Source organism: Astyanax mexicanus, chromosome 12 (genome assembly GCF_023375975.1).
Source record: "Astyanax mexicanus isolate ESR-SI-001 chromosome 12, AstMex3_surface, whole genome shotgun sequence".
Taxonomy (NCBI): Eukaryota; Metazoa; Chordata; class Actinopteri; order Characiformes; family Acestrorhamphidae; genus Astyanax; species Astyanax mexicanus.
The window spans coordinates 35,503,534-35,522,383 of NC_064419.1; the positions used below are offsets into that span (position 1 = coordinate 35,503,534).

The 18,850-nt window shown below is 37.4% G+C and overlaps 1 protein-coding gene across 1 annotated transcript in view; it reads left to right on the forward strand.

Annotated features, from left to right (window-relative positions):
- fbxl17 (F-box and leucine-rich repeat protein 17) overlaps nucleotides 1–18,850 on the forward strand; it is a 426,729-nt gene that overhangs the window by 97,622 nt on the left and 310,257 nt on the right. The window contains exon 6 of the mRNA XM_007254053.4: nucleotides 11,907–12,014. Within this exon, the coding sequence (XP_007254115.3) occupies nucleotides 11,907–12,014 (108 nt within the window). The remainder of the gene's footprint in view (nucleotides 1–11,906; nucleotides 12,015–18,850) is intronic.

An 18,850-nucleotide genomic window follows, 5' to 3' on the forward strand; every position in this document is an offset into this window, starting at 1 on the left:
ACAAGACTAAAAATAAACAAACAAGTGGTTAGAGTTTTTTGTAAACCACTTACAAGATTTGTAGATAAAGAATTGCACTATCAATTTGGTAAATGATTCAATACACTACATTTGTATACTTTCAGTATTGTATATTAAATAATATATAAATCATATCAAATGTATTTTTTAACATTATATACCTGGTTATATCCCTTTTATTTTGCCTCAAAGTTCAATATTTCATTTGTTTCATACATAATCACACCATTAGCAATGAAGACTCAAAAATGATGCTCATATAAAACTAGAAATCAGTGTAAAAATGTTCTATCTAAAATGTAAAATTAAAATAAATTAATTAAATGTGCAGATTTAGTAAGAAATGAATATATACCATTTGATATTAAGATAAAAAAAAGAATAAAAATATGATCAGATCATTCACAATGTCTATGTGTATTTTTTTTAATGTGTTTTCTGTAATAAGCCATCGCGATACTGACAAAGAAATGGTCCGTCATACTTCCTATTTGCCAGAATATTTTACCATGTTCTAATAACTCATTAACTGGGGGCAAAAAAATCCTGCTTCGGTCATCTGCCTGATTATACAACTGTCTTTCTTTCTCTTTTCAATTCCTCCTCTCCATTTGAACTTTGCTCACTTTCTGATCTCTACTTGCTCTCTCTATTTCTCTCTGTGTTTTTCTACGCTTTTATTTTTCTCCAGTCGCTCTCTCTCTCCCTCTCTCCCTCTCTCCCTCTCTCTCTCTCTCTCTCTCTCTCTCTCTCTCTCTCTCTCTCTCTCTCTCTCTGTTCTGACGCAGTCACTCTATGTTGATTACTAGTGGGTCTGGCTGCCCTGCCCTGTCCTCAGAAAAATAATGTGGGGATTTTAAAGGTGATTAAACTGGGTGGTCAGGAGCCTCTTAACCTTTAACAAGTATTCTAGCAAAATAATTCTCTTAATTGCTTCATGGGATATCTGTGCCTCCAAAAAGGAGCTTGTTAATTCAGCTGTAATGAGTCAGAGATGTTGAAATCCAGCCAGCCGGGCTTTTTCTGCAGTCTGTGGTCTCTGGCTACATTAAAAAAGTATACTTTATAACCTGAAAGCAGAGTTTCTATGTGTTTTTCACATTCAGCTTTTTTCACATTCAAAGTGTATGAAGTATCCCTGGCGTAATTTCTTGGAATCTGGAAGAATAGCAAGATTTGATCTGTTCTAAATTGTGAAGCCTTCTTACTTTACTCCTGTTAATCCCCATAATGAGTTCATCTGAGGCATTACATAGATTACTTTTCTCAGCAAAATTATTGTATTACAAAATAACTTTGATTATTTATACTGTTAAGTAAGATATGAAAGAAGATGAAAAGTATTGGAAACTTTTCACAAATTTTCATTTAGATTTTTCACTAAGACTTTACATTAATATGCCACGTCGTGGACAAGAACTGGTGTTGTGTCCCATGTCTTTTGCCTTGGAAACTAAGGAAATGCTGCACTGACTGAATAACGTGGACAATTCTAGCCAGAAGCAGCCAGTTACAATCCTTCTATGACATATTCTTTGACGAACTGATTGGATGAAAGACATCTTAAATTGAACAAACTACTTAAGCTATTGAATCATCTATCCATACATCCATTCATCCATTCTTCTGTCCATGCTTGCTTGCTTGCTTGCTTTCTTCATTGCTTGCTTCCTTCCTTGCTTCCTTGCTTCCCTTTTTGCTTGCTTGCTTCCTTCCTTCCTTACTTGCTTGTTAGCTTGCTTGTTAGCTTACTTGCTTCCTTCCTTGCTTGTTTGCTTACTTCCTTGCTTGTTTGCTTACTCCCTTGCTTGATTACTTCCTACCTTGCTTCCTTCCTTGCTTGCTTCCTTCCTTCCTTGCTTGCTTGGTTTTTAGCTTGCCTGCTTCCTTCCTTTGCTTAATTACTTCCTACATTGCTTGATTACTTCCTACCTTGCTTGCTTCCTTCCTACCTTGATTGCTTGATTACTTCCTACTTTGATTGCTTGATTTCTCTCTTGCTTCCTTCTTTGCTTGCTTCCTACTTGCTTACTTGCTTTTTTCCTGGCTTCCTTCCCTCCTTGCTTCCTTGCGTCCTTCCTTCCTTACTTTTGGCAGTGTATAGACCTGTGACAATGGTATGGAATTAAGCACCTAAATTATTGTGCTTGTTGGTTATACTTTACTTAGGACAGGCTTATTCAAACCATTTCATTTATTTCATCTCAAGTATATGAAAAGCGGACACATTTGTAGTAATCTTTTCTAAATAAATATATATATATATGGGTTTGTTTCAGTTGTCATGAAAAGCTTACGTAGGTTTTCTGTAGTATTATAAATGTCATTCCTCAGTGAAGTGTTACCGACAAACTTCATATTTACAATTTTGGCATCTTTGTGTTCTATGTGTGAAAGTGCGTCTAGGAATCGTCGAGGAATTTTGATTGGTTGGAACTGAGAAGTTCATGAAAGCTCAGGCTAGATGATTTATATTTTTTGAAGGCTCGGTTCTCTGTATGTATGAACGCTCTGTTCTGTTACATCTCTGTTTGAAACGGCCAGTTCTTTCCAAACCACTAAAAATGCCAGACTCTTCAGGATGGACTCCTGTTGAACATGGCTAACTACACTGCGGACTACAGAAAGACCACATGCTGTTTTATATACAGTGTAATCATAAAATATAGAGTAGAGTGTGCTGGAAAACAGCACATTACCTTCAGCACTGGGAATTTAAAGAGCTCTCTTCAAAGCAGTGTAGCAGGTCAAAGTGTACTTCGCTCATCAAAAGTGTATTTGACCCAAACCGTGATCTCCAGCTGTCATTTACCGATCATTCTGAGCATAAAAAACACCTGCTTAATGTTGTGTATTTGGCACCAAGGCATTAGCAGCAGATCTTTTAAGGCTTGTTCAGAGCAGTTGGCCTTCACCGTCCATGTGCATTAGTCGTGAACAATATTGTTGCTCTTAGAATGAATCAAATGACAGAGGGAAAGTTGGTGGGTAGTCATGCCAGACTGTCATGGAGTGACTTAGTAGGGTCATCTTTATTGGCGAGTCCTGCTTTTGTCTTGTCGGAGATGATGAACGTTTTTGTGTTTGAAGGCAGAGGTGGTTAGCGCCAAAATGTAAGTTGTGTTGTTAGACTTCACACGTCTAAAAGGCCTGGTGTCATGGTGTGTAGTGCAATTTCGTATTATGCGAAATGACCTTTAAGCCCTATCCGGACTACATTAATTTCTCAGGGGGTCTTGGGGTAATTTTCTCTTTTATGTGGGGTCCTCTGTGATTTTATTCCCATTCGGAACGACCATGTATGTGTTTTTCTCAGACGTCCTCTGAGAAAAATACAGGCTGAATTATCTACTGTTTTTCGCTGAACTCTGTGGTCCTCCCGTAATTTTATTCCGGACACACATCTCTTGAGTTTTATCACCTTCCGTTTAAGAAAATAGCTTTTTGTCCACTGCCACGCACCATAATTACACTTTGTGTGCACGTTACCATGGAGATCTATGTAAACACAACAGCAAGTGGAAATGGAGGAGCTACTGAACACAATGTCACGTGACCAAGAAAGCCAAAAAACTCACTGGTCCTCCTGTTTTTTTCAGTTGAAATCCGAACTTTATTAAAAAGACACTCTTACATCCCCAAATTACAGTACTTTAATAAGGTCCTGCAACCAGTGATCCTACCTTTACTTTATGCACACTCTAGTCACAGTTTCAACAGGACTGTGCTAGTTTACATATTGCTACCATCTCAAGAACTTTGACTTCAAGACAGATACTACATTTAAAATGTGTGGAATCCTATTATACATGATCAACAATTCAGCCCTACCATTTCAACAGGACAATGCTTGTCCACACAGTGCTACTATTTAAGGACCTTACCATTTAAAATGTGTGGGATTCTGGGATTTGACTCACAAAATTAGCTGTAAATGTATGAGAATATTCAGGCTGCATATGATTACCTCTGGACTATATGCCAAGACATCTGGCATGTTTGTTATACATGCATTACACACTTTCATTCTTCTGTATGTGTAGATCGATACAACTAACTAAGAATTAGACTGACCCATATCAGACTACATTTTTAATCATATTAAATTCCTAGTAATCTGAATAGCATTTCAAACCTTTGTCTTTTCTTCTAGGTTCATACATTTTTGCAACCCTTTTTTTTAAAGATGTCTCCCAATCCCAAATCCCAATCCCTTATGTAACCAACAGATGCTACTATTGGGTCTCATCGCCATGTGGGCTACAGGAAACCCTGGACTGGTGTATTTAAGATCCTTTGATTAGATTGCACAGGGATACTACTACCTGTGTTTCCTTAAGCAGGGCTGTGGAGTCATGGAGGAGACAGCATGAGGAAGTGTTATGGTCGGTCTGAGTGTAATGGTTTTGAGCCAAAGGTCACTGTATGTCGTGGAGGAAACATATTTCCTCCGCCCGTACTCTTAAACACTCCCGTGACCCGAGTCATCACTGCTGGGGTCGAGAGCTTGTCACCTGCTCGCTGAGAAATAGCCAGAGATGGAGGAGAGCTAAGAGGGTGAACTGGACTCTATTGGGGTAAGATAGATGATGTGTTCTCCTAATTCCTCACCTCGGCTTCTTCATCTTGCTCAAATTCCTCTAGATGACCTTTAACATAGCGGTTGGTGGCCCAAAACAAGAGGAGGGTCTGGGGGGAAAAGAGAGGTAAGGGACAGATAAAGATAATGAACCTGTGTCGGGGGCTTTGTCTTTGAGACATTTCCAGGCATTGGTCACATTACATTGTGTTTAGTCTGAAACAAAGAAAACAGAAGAAATTGTTTTGAAAATGGTCTTTCTCCTAATTTGTATCCACATTCACTATTAAATTAGAATGAGGAAATCAAGCAATTCTATCTAGTTAATATGTTGGTATACAAATACAGTACATGCAACACTGTCATGAAGTACAAACACTGTTTACACTTGGTCACATTGTATCCTGATTTGATTTTAGCTTATTGCATTTACACTTGCTTGTCAAATGCCATTCATGTTAGGCAGACTAAAATCTGATAGCTCTGTGAGATGGAATTTGCAAATTAGTTTGTGGTGCGACAGTTCTTACTGGTGTTTTGGTTGTATTGAGGATTTTTGGAGTTTTTGGAGAGATGGTTGCATTTACACCAAAGTAAGATCATGTACTCCAGACCATTTTCTGAAGTGGTTTGAGGAAATCAGATTCAGATTTGTGCTTTTGTTTTTCTTTTCATTTTTTATTTCCAAAACTGCAGAATGTGAGGGAGAATAAGTGAAAATGAGTATCTGTCAAATTCTCAAACAGCAGAATGCCTGTATCTGCTATATTAAGCTACAATTATTAAGTCTGTGTACTGAACATAAATATAAATCCTTATAAATGTCAGAACAATATCTTAACTATTTATAATTTATAGTTACTGTGCACATTTCTTTTTTGTATATCTTATTTTCTTATTTTATAGTTGATTGCTGAAGGCTCTGGGTGAGATGTTTGTTTGTTTTTTTTTTTTTTGTTTTTTTGGTAAAGAAGTGATGGTATGTGCTATTTTGCTTGGGGTGTGCAGTGCACACAGTGATCCAGACATCCAGAATGCGTGACTGACTGACTGTTGTCTTTTTTTTAATCAGTCATTGGTGCACCTGTTTTTCCCTCTGCCAAGATAGAAACACACTAGAAATTTACCTGAACACACATCACTTTCAGACCACCACGCCCATCAGCGTTAATATATTTCTAAACTCCAGTGTTATTTTAACACGTGACGTGCGCAAGGAGTGAAAATAGCCTGTTGACAGGGTGTTGGATAGCAAGGTGCATCGTGACGCGCCTTTCGCATTGTGTATGTATGATAGGACCCAGAGTCTATTTAATTGGTATATTGCCCAGAGAACTGCTATTGCACAGAAAGCTGCTATAGACCAGAAAACAGGACATTCTTACTGTATTTACTTTTTGTTTGCTCCACAGACAGCTCTTACCAATAAGTGGCGAGAATGTTCTCACATGGTTTGTTGCGACACATTTTGGTGCACTTGAGTTTTTCCCTGTGTGAAACCAAACCAAACCATGTGGGAATTCAGACCAGAGTAAACACACAAGTATTTGTTGCAGTGAATACACTGACTGTATGTGTGATTAGTCTTTGTCTTTTAATCTGTCTGATATGTGGAGGACACAAATAAATACTTTGTTTAGGACTCTCTCCTGTGTGCTTTAACAGCAGTGAAAGTAGTTAAAGAGAAAAATTAGCTTTTAATTGGGCATTTTTGTTATTCTCCACAAGACTTCTCTTCACTGGAGCCCAACACAGGCCTGCAACATAATAAAAGATTTCTTACTAATGGAGAAGTTTTGCTCAGTAAAAGTATTAAACACGCACACATTCAGCTGCTATCCCCGAGCTCCAGCTCCGTATGGAGAACATCAGCGGATGAAGGTCGAGCTGGCAATCAAATTAGGCTCCTAAATTGGGAGGGTGAATGCTAATGGCCGAAGATAATGTCTTCTCCTCTATTGTCTCTGACTTCCCTGACGAGCGGCCGGTTGGTGGAGGCTGTGCTCCAGCAGGCCTGTCATCGCTCTGAACTCCATTAGCAGAGGCAGGAGGACTCCCCCCTCTCTCTCTCTCACTTTCCTCTCGCGCTTATGCACTCGCGAGTCTAGTCCCTGCTTCAGAGCCCGGCTGTTTGCGGCGCGGATGTAAACAAGCGGGAGAAAATGAAAAAGAATCTTCATGCCTGTGTGATTTTTACTTTTCGCCTTTGTTCATTTGAAACCCGGCCAGGCGAAGCATTCGAGATTGTGGTTTTTGTGTGTGCGCTTGATGAAACCATTCGAAACGGGATCATTTCAGAAAGCAGCCGTTATCTCTATTCTCTCTTTCTCTATTTTTCTCTCTTTTTTTTCTTATTCTCTCTCTCGTTTTAGCAAACCTGCATTCATTGGGTATCATTTTCCTGCTGATGATATACACAGAAAAAGCATAACATTACGACCACCTCCTTGCTTCTACACCTATTATCCATTTTTTATCAACTCCACTGATCATATAGGATCAATTTGTAGTTCATTCTGTCCTCCTGTATCTGTTTCCCTGCATATTTTATTATCCTCTTTCATCCTGTTCTTCAATAATCAATGACCTTAATGTGTGTTAACTTGTGGACCACAAAACAGGACCTTCTTATTGTATTTACTTTTTGCTTGTGTCCCCAGACAGCTCTGACTAATAAGTGGCAATAATGACACATTTTGGTGTCCTTGTTTTTTTCCTGTGTGAAACCAAACCAAACCAAACCTTCTGTGGCTGTTAACTGATTTAATGTTTGCTCTTCCTTTCCTGAAGTGGTCCTGATGAGAGCCAGTCTCATCATCATACTGCTCTTGATGGGCTTAGCGACTGCACTGTTCTTGATTGTTTTGTATTGACTGACCTTTATTCCTTAAAGTATTTTTTCTTTATTTAGTTGAGTGGTTCTTGTCATAATATGGATTCGAGCAGTACTCAAATAGGGCTGTTTACTGTATACCTGTAACTCTACCTCTTCACAACTTTACAACTGATTCTCTAAAGCCCATTAAGAGACATCTAAAGTAAGTAACTCTTGAAAAGTTTAGCACAGCTGTTAACTGAAAGCTACAACATTCCAGGTGGCTCTACCTCATAAAGCTGACAGAGAAAAGCCAGCCAAGATGTGCAAAGCTGTCATCTAAGCAAGAGGTGCTAAAATATAAAACATATTCTGGTTTGTTTAACACTTTTTTGTTTAGTAAATCATTCCACATATTTTTCTTAATAGTTTGGTTGACTTTAGTATTAATCTACAATGCAGAACATTTTAAAATAATGAAAAAAAAAATAATAATAAAAACACTGAATGTAAGGTGTGTCTAAACTTGTCCAGATTGGTACTGTATGTAGAGAGACTGAAGAATTCTCTACAATCTGTAATTATAGACCTACAAAGGGCTGATCCATAATGGGCGTAGCAACAAAGAGGTTGTTATGCTTGGTAGATATAAGATATAAGTATAGTTTTATATAAAAAAAACATAATCCTAAGACTGCAACATAACACCAGTACCTCCTTACTGATCATAAATCCATCAAAAACAGGCCATTTCCATATTTGCTGTGATTTGTTACATTAAGTGTTGACGGATTTACGGCGGCTCTTCGTCAGTGCTCTCGTTTTGCAGGACTTCAAAGCTGCGGGTGGGTCTGGGTGTTGACAGTATGGAAGAAGCTGTGATGATGGAGCAGCCCAGAGGCATTAAAAACGCAGAGCTAATAATGCGGGCCTCCTCCCACGTCGCTTCCTTTTTCTACCTTGACCTCTTCTTGTCTTTCTTCTTCCTTTCGGGCTCAGTCTTTGCTCTCGTCTCCCATTTGTTTTGGGTCGGCACTGCAGCGCATCGGTTCCCTGCCTGTGCGCAGATTGATTTCAGATTTATAGGCAGTGACACACGTAGCAGAGGGAGAGTCGGGGTGAGCTGCACAGCACAGCACTGCTTTCAGCACTGTCTACCAGTCACTACTCACTATTGACTTAGAGTACAGTAATACTGGAAGCTGTAGAACAGTGTAGAAATTCTGTGTTTCTGTGTGACTTAAAAACACTTCATATTAATGAAATGATCTCTCAGGACCAGTGTATTAAAAAAAAATAAACAAAAAAAAAACTCTGAAGTCTAGGCCTTTCTTTCTGTGTGCTACCTAAGTTTAAGAGTATGTCCCTATTATACAATTAGTGCCTATTATACAATATTGTTTTTGTCTTTCTTGCAGAAATAGAGCTATATAAATTAGAATATCATAGTAAAGTTGCTTTATTTTAGTAGTTCAGTTCAAAATGTGAAACTCAAATATTTTATAGATGTATTGCACACAAAGTGATCTATTTTAAGCATTTATTTTATTATTTTATTGTTGATCATTATGGATTGCAAGCAATGAAACCCCAAAAATCAGTGTTTTAGCAAATTTGAGTATTATATGAGACCAGTTGGTACTTTTGGCAGTGTGGGCAGTGTGCCAAGTCCTGCTGGAAAATGAAATCCGCATCTCCATAAAAGTTGTCAGCAGAGTGAAGTAAGAAGTGCTGTAAGATTTTCCGGGAAAACACTGCACTGACTTTGGACTTGATATAAATAACACAGTGGATCAACACCAGCAGATGACATGTCTCTCCAAACCATCACTGATCATCAGTAAATTTTACATTTCATTTGTAAATCAAGGGAGCAGAGTCTGGAGGAAGAGAGAGGAGACACACAGTTCAAGCTGCTTGAGGTCTAGTGTGAAGTTTCTACAGTCAGTGATGATTTGGTTGGAGAGAAATGTCATCTGCTGGTGTTGATTCACTATGTTCTATCAAGTCCAAAGTCAGTGCAGTGAAGCACTTCATGCTTCATGGAAATGCAGATTTCATTTTCCAGCAGGACTTGGCACACTGACAAAGGTAGCAATTGGTGCAAACAGATTTTACTGAATGGCTCTTTTTATCAGGTGTCCTGGGGAGCTGCAAACTGACTGACTGGATAGTCAATAGCTACGATTGGTCCAAATACCATTTAAAATGATAAAAACAATATATTCTGACTCTAGCAGCATCACAGCAGTAAAACTGGACTATAGTCGCTACTGTAATATAATAGAAAATTGAAATGGTCTGGTAATATAATGCATGAACTGGACTTTAACATTAAACACTTACTGGACAAACTCGGTATCCAGTAGAAAAGTCTGCTTTGCTGCATACCTAGAAATGCTTTATTAATTAATTTGCATAATATGTTTAACATTCTTGTGAATTAGTTACTTTCAATTACTTATTAAAGCTAATATAGCTTTTGTTATCTTTCTAATTAGTTTAATCATGCTTTCTGGACATTCAGTGTACACATATAAAATAGAAATCCCCCCAAAAAATAACATTCCAGTATATTACATGTAAATTACTACTATAATTTTCCTTACTCAATACTGCCCTGCTCTTTAAATAAATCCTCGCTTAAGGGATGCAGACCCTTATTAGTCTCAAGGTTGGTGAGTTTCTTCTCTCTCTCACTCTCTCTCTCTCTCTCTCTCTCTCTCTCTCTCTCTCTCTCTCTCTTTTCTCTCTCCTCTCATCTGTCTGTGTCTCTGGAGGTCTGTCCACTGTTTGCCTATCTGCACAGCTAATGAGCTAAATGTTAAGTTGTGTTAAGGTGTTAATTGTGTTCTTTTATAGCATGCATAATTGAAATACTCTTTATGGTAATGTGTACAGGTAATGTTTACTGGTAATAGTGATCTCAGAATGCAGTAACCAAACATTAGGGAGTAAATATTTTTTCAGCTTCTAACAACTCATAGTAACACATATTAAATCCTACTGTTACATAATAATATATACATAAAAACTGATGAGACAGAGTCAAATGACAGAAGTACTGAAAAGTACCAGAAGGGATCCATCAGCTTTCAACCAATGTCAAATCCAGATTAATGAAACTTTTTTTTTTTTTTTTTTTTTTTTAGAAAAAAAAGCTCTGGACACTCTCTCCTGCCTAATGCTCCCAGCTAAATACTAATTGACAATTACTAAATGGCATGCAAAATATATGATATTAATAGATCATATCAAACTATTTGCTGAACCACTACAATAAAACACATCTTACTTTAAGAAACAAATGCTTACAAGATTTTTGAGAGTTATTGCCGACCTTACAAACAAAATTCCGAAGAAACTTCTGCACACACAAGGGTAGCTGTGTCCACAATCTGCTTCTGTTTCTGGTCTATAGTTCAATAGTTTCTAGTAAATGGTTGAGTTGCTCATCTGAGACTTGGACCCGTTTCTCTGTAAAGCTGCTTTCTGACCTCTGTTGTAAAAAGATGCTATATAAACAAAATTGAAATTGAAAATTGAAATTGAATTTAATCTCTAACAAAAAAAAAACTAGTTACATCTAGATACAGCCTGAACTTAACAAGAGTAAATTACTTAAAAAGGAATTCCTTACCGTTTTAATGTGTTTGAGAGCATCAGTTGAAAAGTTGTGAGGAGGTAGAGTTACAGGTATACAGTGAATAGCCCTGTTTAAGTAATGTTCTAATCCATATTATGGCAAGAACTACTCAACTAAGTAAAGAAAAAATACTGTAAGAAATTCAAGAACTTGAAGAAAGTGAAGGCACAAAGACCATTTGAAACGCCATGATGAAACTGGCTCTCATCAGGACCATCCAAGGAAAGAAAGACCAAGAGTTACCTCTGTTGCACAGGATAAGTTCATTATGAGATACCAGCATCAGAAACCACAAGTTAATAACAGCCCAGAAAAGAGTGTTTCTTCATTCCGTCTTTAGGGAAAATGTGCTAGGGTTAGGTGCACATTTTAATGTGCTGAACTCTTGGCAAATTTATTTTCTGCTCTAGTCTAAGTTTAAATACCATTTTAAGCATTTGTTTTCTTTTCTTATTTTAGTCGTTACAGGTAGTAAACTGCACTTTTACAGTTAAAACTTTACGCTTACTGGATGATTCGGGTGTCTGTTCAAACAATATGCTTTGCTGCAAACCTTATATATTTTTAAAATGTATTTAAATAATAATTCAATAACATTTTTATATGTAACTGGTGCTAAAAAGGGTTCTTAACCATCTAAAAAAGTTTTTTTTTCCAGCTATAACAAAAACATTAAAGAGCATTCACATAGTTCTTTCATTTTTTGTCATGGATTTTATTGTAATTTAATATGTTTTAAAGAGCTGTTATTAAGGAGTGTGTAGAGTGTCAAGCCAGCAAACTGTAGCTATGTTGTACTTAACCTCTCTCTTTCCCTCTTTCTTTTTTTTTTTTCTTCTCTACAGGTGACGGACAGATCGGTGCGGGCGTTTGCGGAGCACTGTCCGGAGCTGCAGTTCGTGGGCTTCATGGGCTGCTCTGTAACCTCACAGGGGGTCATCCACCTCACCAGAGTAAGTGAATAAATGCGTCTTTCTACATTAAAATCTTCTAATGTAGGTCTTTTGTTCACTAAACTTTAACACAGAAGTTCAAACAAGACTTCAATACATCGACACTACATTTTAAAAGAGTGTTTTTCTGTGTTGCTGAGTAATTAGTTATTTCCCTGTAATCAGGGTGACTGGAGGAAAGCCATCACACACCTGTTTGGCGCAGGTAATGAGTCTTGCCCCACGCCAGCCTGAATCCGTTTTTAGAGATTACTCAAACTCCGGTTGAAGTTTTCTCTTTTACTTTTAAATCTCATTAAAGTGTAATGAGGTGAATCGTAAAAAGTAGAAGCCGTGAGAACACCCTGCTGTTTGTGCATTACCATGCTAATGAGAGCGGATTCCGTGGTTAAAGATATCTCGCTCACCGTCAGATCAAAAACACCGCCGTAATTGCCTCAATGGAAATGATAAGGTAATGATATTCCTTTTGTTTGTGTTTGTGTGTAACACTCGTACTCCTTATCCTCCTCATAATTCTCATACTTACAGTTGTTAGCACTTAGAATCCATGTTCAGTGGCATGGTCTTAAATGTAATTAAAGTTATGGTCGGTCATCCTTTAAATGCTTGGGACAATTGACCAAAAAAATAAATGCTCTTAAAAGCCAGCAGAGAATTTAAAGTAGTATCTGTTAGGGCTATTTATTGAGAAGAGCCTGGCGATATGATATGTATCACAAAATGGATTGCAATTCAATATATCTCAATATATATTGCTGGATACTGTAAGCAACACATGTTGCAGTTGTTTATTATATTTATATAATCTGAGCAAAAGCACAGTTAACCGTATTTTTCACACAATAAGGTGCACTTAAAATCTTAAAATTTTCCCCAAAATCATCAGTGTGCCTTTTGATCCAGTGCACCTTATGTATGAATTCTAGCAGTCAGGATGTAAGGAGCAGTAAAGCCACTCTACTGAAGTACAGCGTTATACAGGAGTTTAAGTGAAGTTTCTCCAGCACTAAGCAGCATTAGCATTAGCCGCTAATAACAGTGCTTGCATTTTCTCACCGTTCAGAGGTGAGTATATCAGACTGTAGCCTGTGCGTTTACCATGTTAAAACAAGCTATGTGGGACAAACTGCAAACTGCTAACTAAACACAGTGCCCTGAGTTACCAGAACATTCAGGGATCCTCAGTGTAGAACTGTTGGGTGCCATTTACTAGCGCTAAGCACTGCTAACTGTGGCTAGCGCTGCTGCTAACTGTGCTAAAATACTGGAAATCTAAGCTTACTGTAAACAAACAGAAGCACTTTACTCACCCAAAGAAACTGTGTGACACCCTTGTTTTTTTTTTACTATTGTCACTTAAACTGCGCCTTATAATCAGGTGCCCCTTATGTATGAAAATAGACCAGAAAATAGACATTTATTGATAGTGCGCCTTATAGTTAGAAAATATGGTACATTTTATTAGTGGTCTTAATCTATAAAAAAAATGTAAATGGATTAATCACAACAGTATTTTAACTTATTTAAACTTTTAATAGTGGCTATTTAAATGTAAAAAAAAAAAAATCAATGGTAGATTCTCAAAGTATAATTATATTTACAGTAGTGGTGTCAATCGATTCAAATATTTAATCAGATTAATCACAACAATATTCTGTGATTAACTGCAATTAATCACACTTGTTCTTCTGAGGAGGCAAGGTTTTATAGTGGATACTTAAATGTAAATAAAAGAATGAATTTAAGAAATGTAATATGCAGTTATATTTATATTAGTGGTGTTAATTAAAATACTAGTATATAGTATATACTATGTTTAAGGGGGAGATGAAACCAATGTGGGGCACTGGAATAAAGAATAGAGTAACTTTTTTTTTTTTACTCTATTGTGAAAATCTGGGTTTAGTTGTTAGGATTTGTGAATTTTAAAAAATGCGCACCACATAGGCGTAATTAATGTGCGGTTAAAAAATTTAAAAACGCTGACTTTAACAATGTCAGCCCTAACCTATAATAGTGGGGTCTCTCTTTGATGAAGATTGACGGGTTTCTGATGTGATCGGTGTGTGCTTGTGATTTCCTAAGTTTCTATTGGTGAATGTCGCACAAAATATAGGTGGAATTCATCAATGAGATGAGAGGCAGGGGTGTAGATGTGTATGTGTGGGAAAGAAAGACAGATCCCAATAGTAGCAACATTTATACATCAGCAATGTATAATGTAATGGGATTTTTCATTTAGCCTTAAAGAAAAAAAAATATATAGCTTGCTTTATCATTGACAGCACTACATTTCATACAGGCAGAATAATGGAATCTAAATGACTATATAAGTATACCATTGTTGTCATCTGTCAGTGGTTGTGGGAGGGGCTTATGCACTAGTTAATAAACCACAGCCTGCCACTAGTCTTTACATATCAACCAATAATTAAAAATTGATATTGTGCTTTTGAAAGTCAGTACAGTACTGCAAAAAAACAAAATATTTGAAAAAGTCATGCAGAAGAACAGATCTACACCATTACTCAGTACTCTGTGCATGCAGCCTGTTTATTATCATTATTATTAACGGCATAATTTGTCATTTGCAACAAGATTGCTTTTGTTACTTCAGTTATTCATCTTATAAACTACCTTTAATGGAAATGATATTGAGCTAAAAAAAAAAAAAAAAAAAAGCATCTCCCGATGGAGGCTTTGCTTATCTAAGCTGTTGTGATGTGTAGATAACACTGGCCTGCAGCAGAGCACAGCAACTCAAAGAAAACTGCTGCAGGTGTCGTTTCCATCCTGTAGGAAGGGCCTAAAAATATCATTACATTATACAATTCACCTGGTTGCAGCATTATGTGGCATAACAATTATTGAAATGAGGTCCCACTTCCACCCTGCTTTGCGCTGCGCTCTCTCTCTGGATTTTTATTTCCATTTCATTTAGCTCCAGAGCTGTGAATGGGAAATAAGCTCGCTCTCCACCAGAGGGACCTGCTTTATTCAGCAGATCACAGCCCAGGCCCCCTTCTCAGCTCCAGCTCATACTTATTTAGCCCTGGCGTTTAGAGGAAAAAAGAATTATCCTATCAAGTAGTACGAAATAACACTGGAAAGTGAATGTGCAAGCAAGTTCTGTGGTGTTTCAAGAGGCAGATGTGGGATATTTAGAGCCAAAAAGGTGAACTGTCGGGATATTAGCAGACTCAGTGAGAGTCTTGTGGTTCAGAGTTCAAGTTTAGGTTCATTCATGCTTACTTGTACAGTTGGATACTCATTTTTAAACAGCTATTTTAAGAGCAGGGTATCTGTTAGGGCTGTGTGTTGGCAAGAAATGGACGATACAGTGCTATGCATAATGATACAGTGGTTATGATTGAATATATCTTAATATATTGCCATACTTTAAGCAAGGTAATATATTGGTATTGTTTAAATCTATTTTTTGAAAAAACTGTCAGTATAAAAACACAATTTAATGTTTACAATTTGAGTGAAAGAAAAGTTTACAGTACAGTAGGACCTAAAAACAAAGTTTTTTTTTTTTTTTTAACACTGTTGTGAAACTAAATATTGCAGAACTTTGATATATTGATTTTCTTACACTCCTAGTTAGGGGTGCACGATATATCATTTAAGCATTGTCATCGATGTGTGCATGTGTAATAGTCACGTGCAATGTCACTTAAGGCAAATAAATCAAACACGTCATGTTGCAATGTTTTGATTCTTGACACAAGAAGTAGATACACAGCACTGTCTCTGTGTCTGTGCAAGTAACAGGCGGCAGCTGCCTGAGAAGCGCGAGAAGGGGGGCAGGAGTAAACACGAGGTAACCGCATGTCCACCATCCACATGGTTGGGCACATACTTGTAAACACACATGTTGAAAGCTGTGCACCTCAGTCCAGCACAGTTTTGCACAGATATTTCCAGTTACAGCTGAACTCACACTTTTAATCCCAGAAAAACGCTTTTATTTACCTTCTAAAAAGCCTTTTAAATGGCTGATTACTGTCGTATTGCTGTTTTCCTCTGGTTTTGAGTGCTCTGTGCTGCCTCAGCTCTTGATCGGTCTGGATGCGAGACAGCGTGCGGTGAGAGCGGGGCTAGGGACATCATGGTCCCTGCGTTGTTTAATATTGCGATATATATATTTTAGAATATTTTCCAATATTGTGCAGCCCTACTCCTAGTGGTTTATGGTTTGCAAGTCCTTTCATGCTTCCTGTTGTTTCGTTCCCCTTTTGTGTACACCTGTTTTGAGTAGTGGTGTCAAGCGATTACAAAAAAAACCTTGTCACACCATTCTGGGATTTCATGATTTATCACTAGTTAAAATGATTCAATTTTTGTGTATTTTTGTGAACCAATGATTTTTTTGCATATTTTAATCTGCTGAGAAAAGGTGTTAGGAAAAGCTTTAGTATCAAATATGAAAGCTCAATGAATGCTACCATAGCGTAGCTTACAGCTCAAACAACAAACGAAAAGGAGGAAAGAAGGGCAGGAGAATGAGAGTTAGTTATGAGATTTAATCCATATTTCAACATAAATATGTATTCCACCTTGTTAACTTGTTAGCATTATCGACACTGTACACTGGGTTTGCATCAGTAACTACAACCTCTAACTAAAAGCCTCTATGCTCTGTAAAAAAATTAACTATTGGAAAAGGCTTAGGCCAAACTTGGTAAAATTAATATTTGCATTAAAAATAGAGTTACATATTAAAGTTTCCAGATTAATAGCTTTTGTTGGCGTGTTAAAATTGGAAGCACTAGTTTTGAGAGGAAATCATCTAAGCTTAGATCCCGAAGCTCCCCGAATCTTCTAAATAATCCTCCTCCTCTTCCTCACTATTTAATGATCTCGCTGCAGGATCATTCACAGCTCCTCCGTCACTGCCATCCATCATCAGCAGGAGAAATGAGTCTCATTCAGGAACTGAATTTTTGATGACTCTCCGGGCCAAGGGGTCTTCGGCCCTGCCTTTGTGACCGCCGCCGGACTTTTAGATCGGCAAGGACAGTTTGAAAAGTCATCAGAAGAAAGTCCATTACTTTTTATTACCTTCTCACGTCGCTCCGTTTCATTTGCATTAGCAGAGTCTTTCCCGGTCTTTCCACGACGCAGATTGGATTTGAGTGAAGTGAGTTAGTTCAATTTAGTCCGGGCAGCGGAAACGTTACATAGGACTTCAGAATGACAGTGATGGAGGGGGTCAGTCCACACATGTGCAGAAGCTTGACCGCTCTGACCGTTTCTGGATGTCCAGTTTCCACTTTCTGCTGCACTAATGACCTCTTCCAAAGGATCTGCTGAGGAACATGTTTATTTTCCAATAGAGCAATATATCTCTTCACATTTTCCCACAGCGGAACAGAACCGGATCATTGTTCTGCAACATGGGGAAGATAAATCTGTGTCTAGTTCATGCTCCGAGTACAGTGCGCGCTCCTGACGATATTAATGGCTTTATTGATGTGCATTGTCAGGTCTCTTGGCTTTTTAATGGATAATGGAGTACGATGGATTGGGGTTGTGTTTACCTCGACTCTTTCAGTCTGTTCTTCTTGTTCCTTTGTTATCTACACTTATAGACAGAAATGTAGCATAATTGTTGTCTGTACTATTTTTACTACATACCTTCTCATTTCATTTTCTTTTCTTTTTTCCTACATTGTAAATGAATATTGAAATCATTCAGACTATGAAGAAACACATAAGGAATCTTGTAGTAACTAAAAAGTGTTAAACAAACCAAAATACTCTGTGAAGAAGCATTTAGGGTGCTCCTATCTGGGGTGCTTTAATCTTGCTGTTTCTGAGGCTGGTAACTTTCTGAGGTGATGAACTTATCTTGTACAGCAGAGGCAACTCTTGCTCTTCCTTTCCCGGGACAGTCCTGATAAATGCCAGTTTCATCATGTTTTTAAAGGTCTTTGCGGCTGCACTTAAGGATAATTTTAAAGTTCTTAACATTTTTTGAATTGGCTGACCTTCATTTCTTAAAGTACTTATTTTTTATTTATTTTTTTACTTTGTTGAGTAGTTCTTACCATAATATGGGTTAGATCATTACTCAAATAGTGCTATTCACTGTATACCTGTAACTCTACCTCTTCACAACTTCTTATAACTAAACTAATGCAATCAAACACGTTAAGAGGCAAGAAATTAAAGTAATTCACTCTTGACAAGTTCAGCACAACTGTTAACTGAAAGCCTGAATTCCAGGTGACTCTACCTCATAAAGCTGACTGATAAAACACGACAAAGGACTACCAGAGCCCTGACTGTCTGACCAGCACTGCATTCAGTCTTAGTTAGAGCTTTAATATAATTTATAATATAAGAACCCCAATATCTCCAAAAACTGCTTAACAGAGTCAGTGTTCAGCGTTAGTTTTAGCCCTGCATGACTTACACAGTGTTTTAATGGTGCTAGATAATATTTCTAAAGAACTTAAGATCCTACATTAGCAGTTAAAAAAACAACAAATAAAAAATATGAATGAGTTTTGGTCAAATCCACACAGTTTAGAACAAAAAACTGCAACCAAGTGTATTGTAGTAAAACTAAGTTACTGGGATTAATATGATGGGTGTTCTAACACTTTGACAAAATGAAGATTTTGACTGGATCTGCACATTTCTGTGCTCACTATTGTGTGTGTATGTCTCTGTAATGTGTGTTTTTCACTGCACACGTAGGCTAAAGCCTGTTGCCACATTCCATTTGTGTGTCAAACACCAACCCTTCTCATTAATAACTCACAAACGTATAAATAAAGAAAATGGTAACAGTTACTAAAACTATTAAAGCTTAAGTTGCA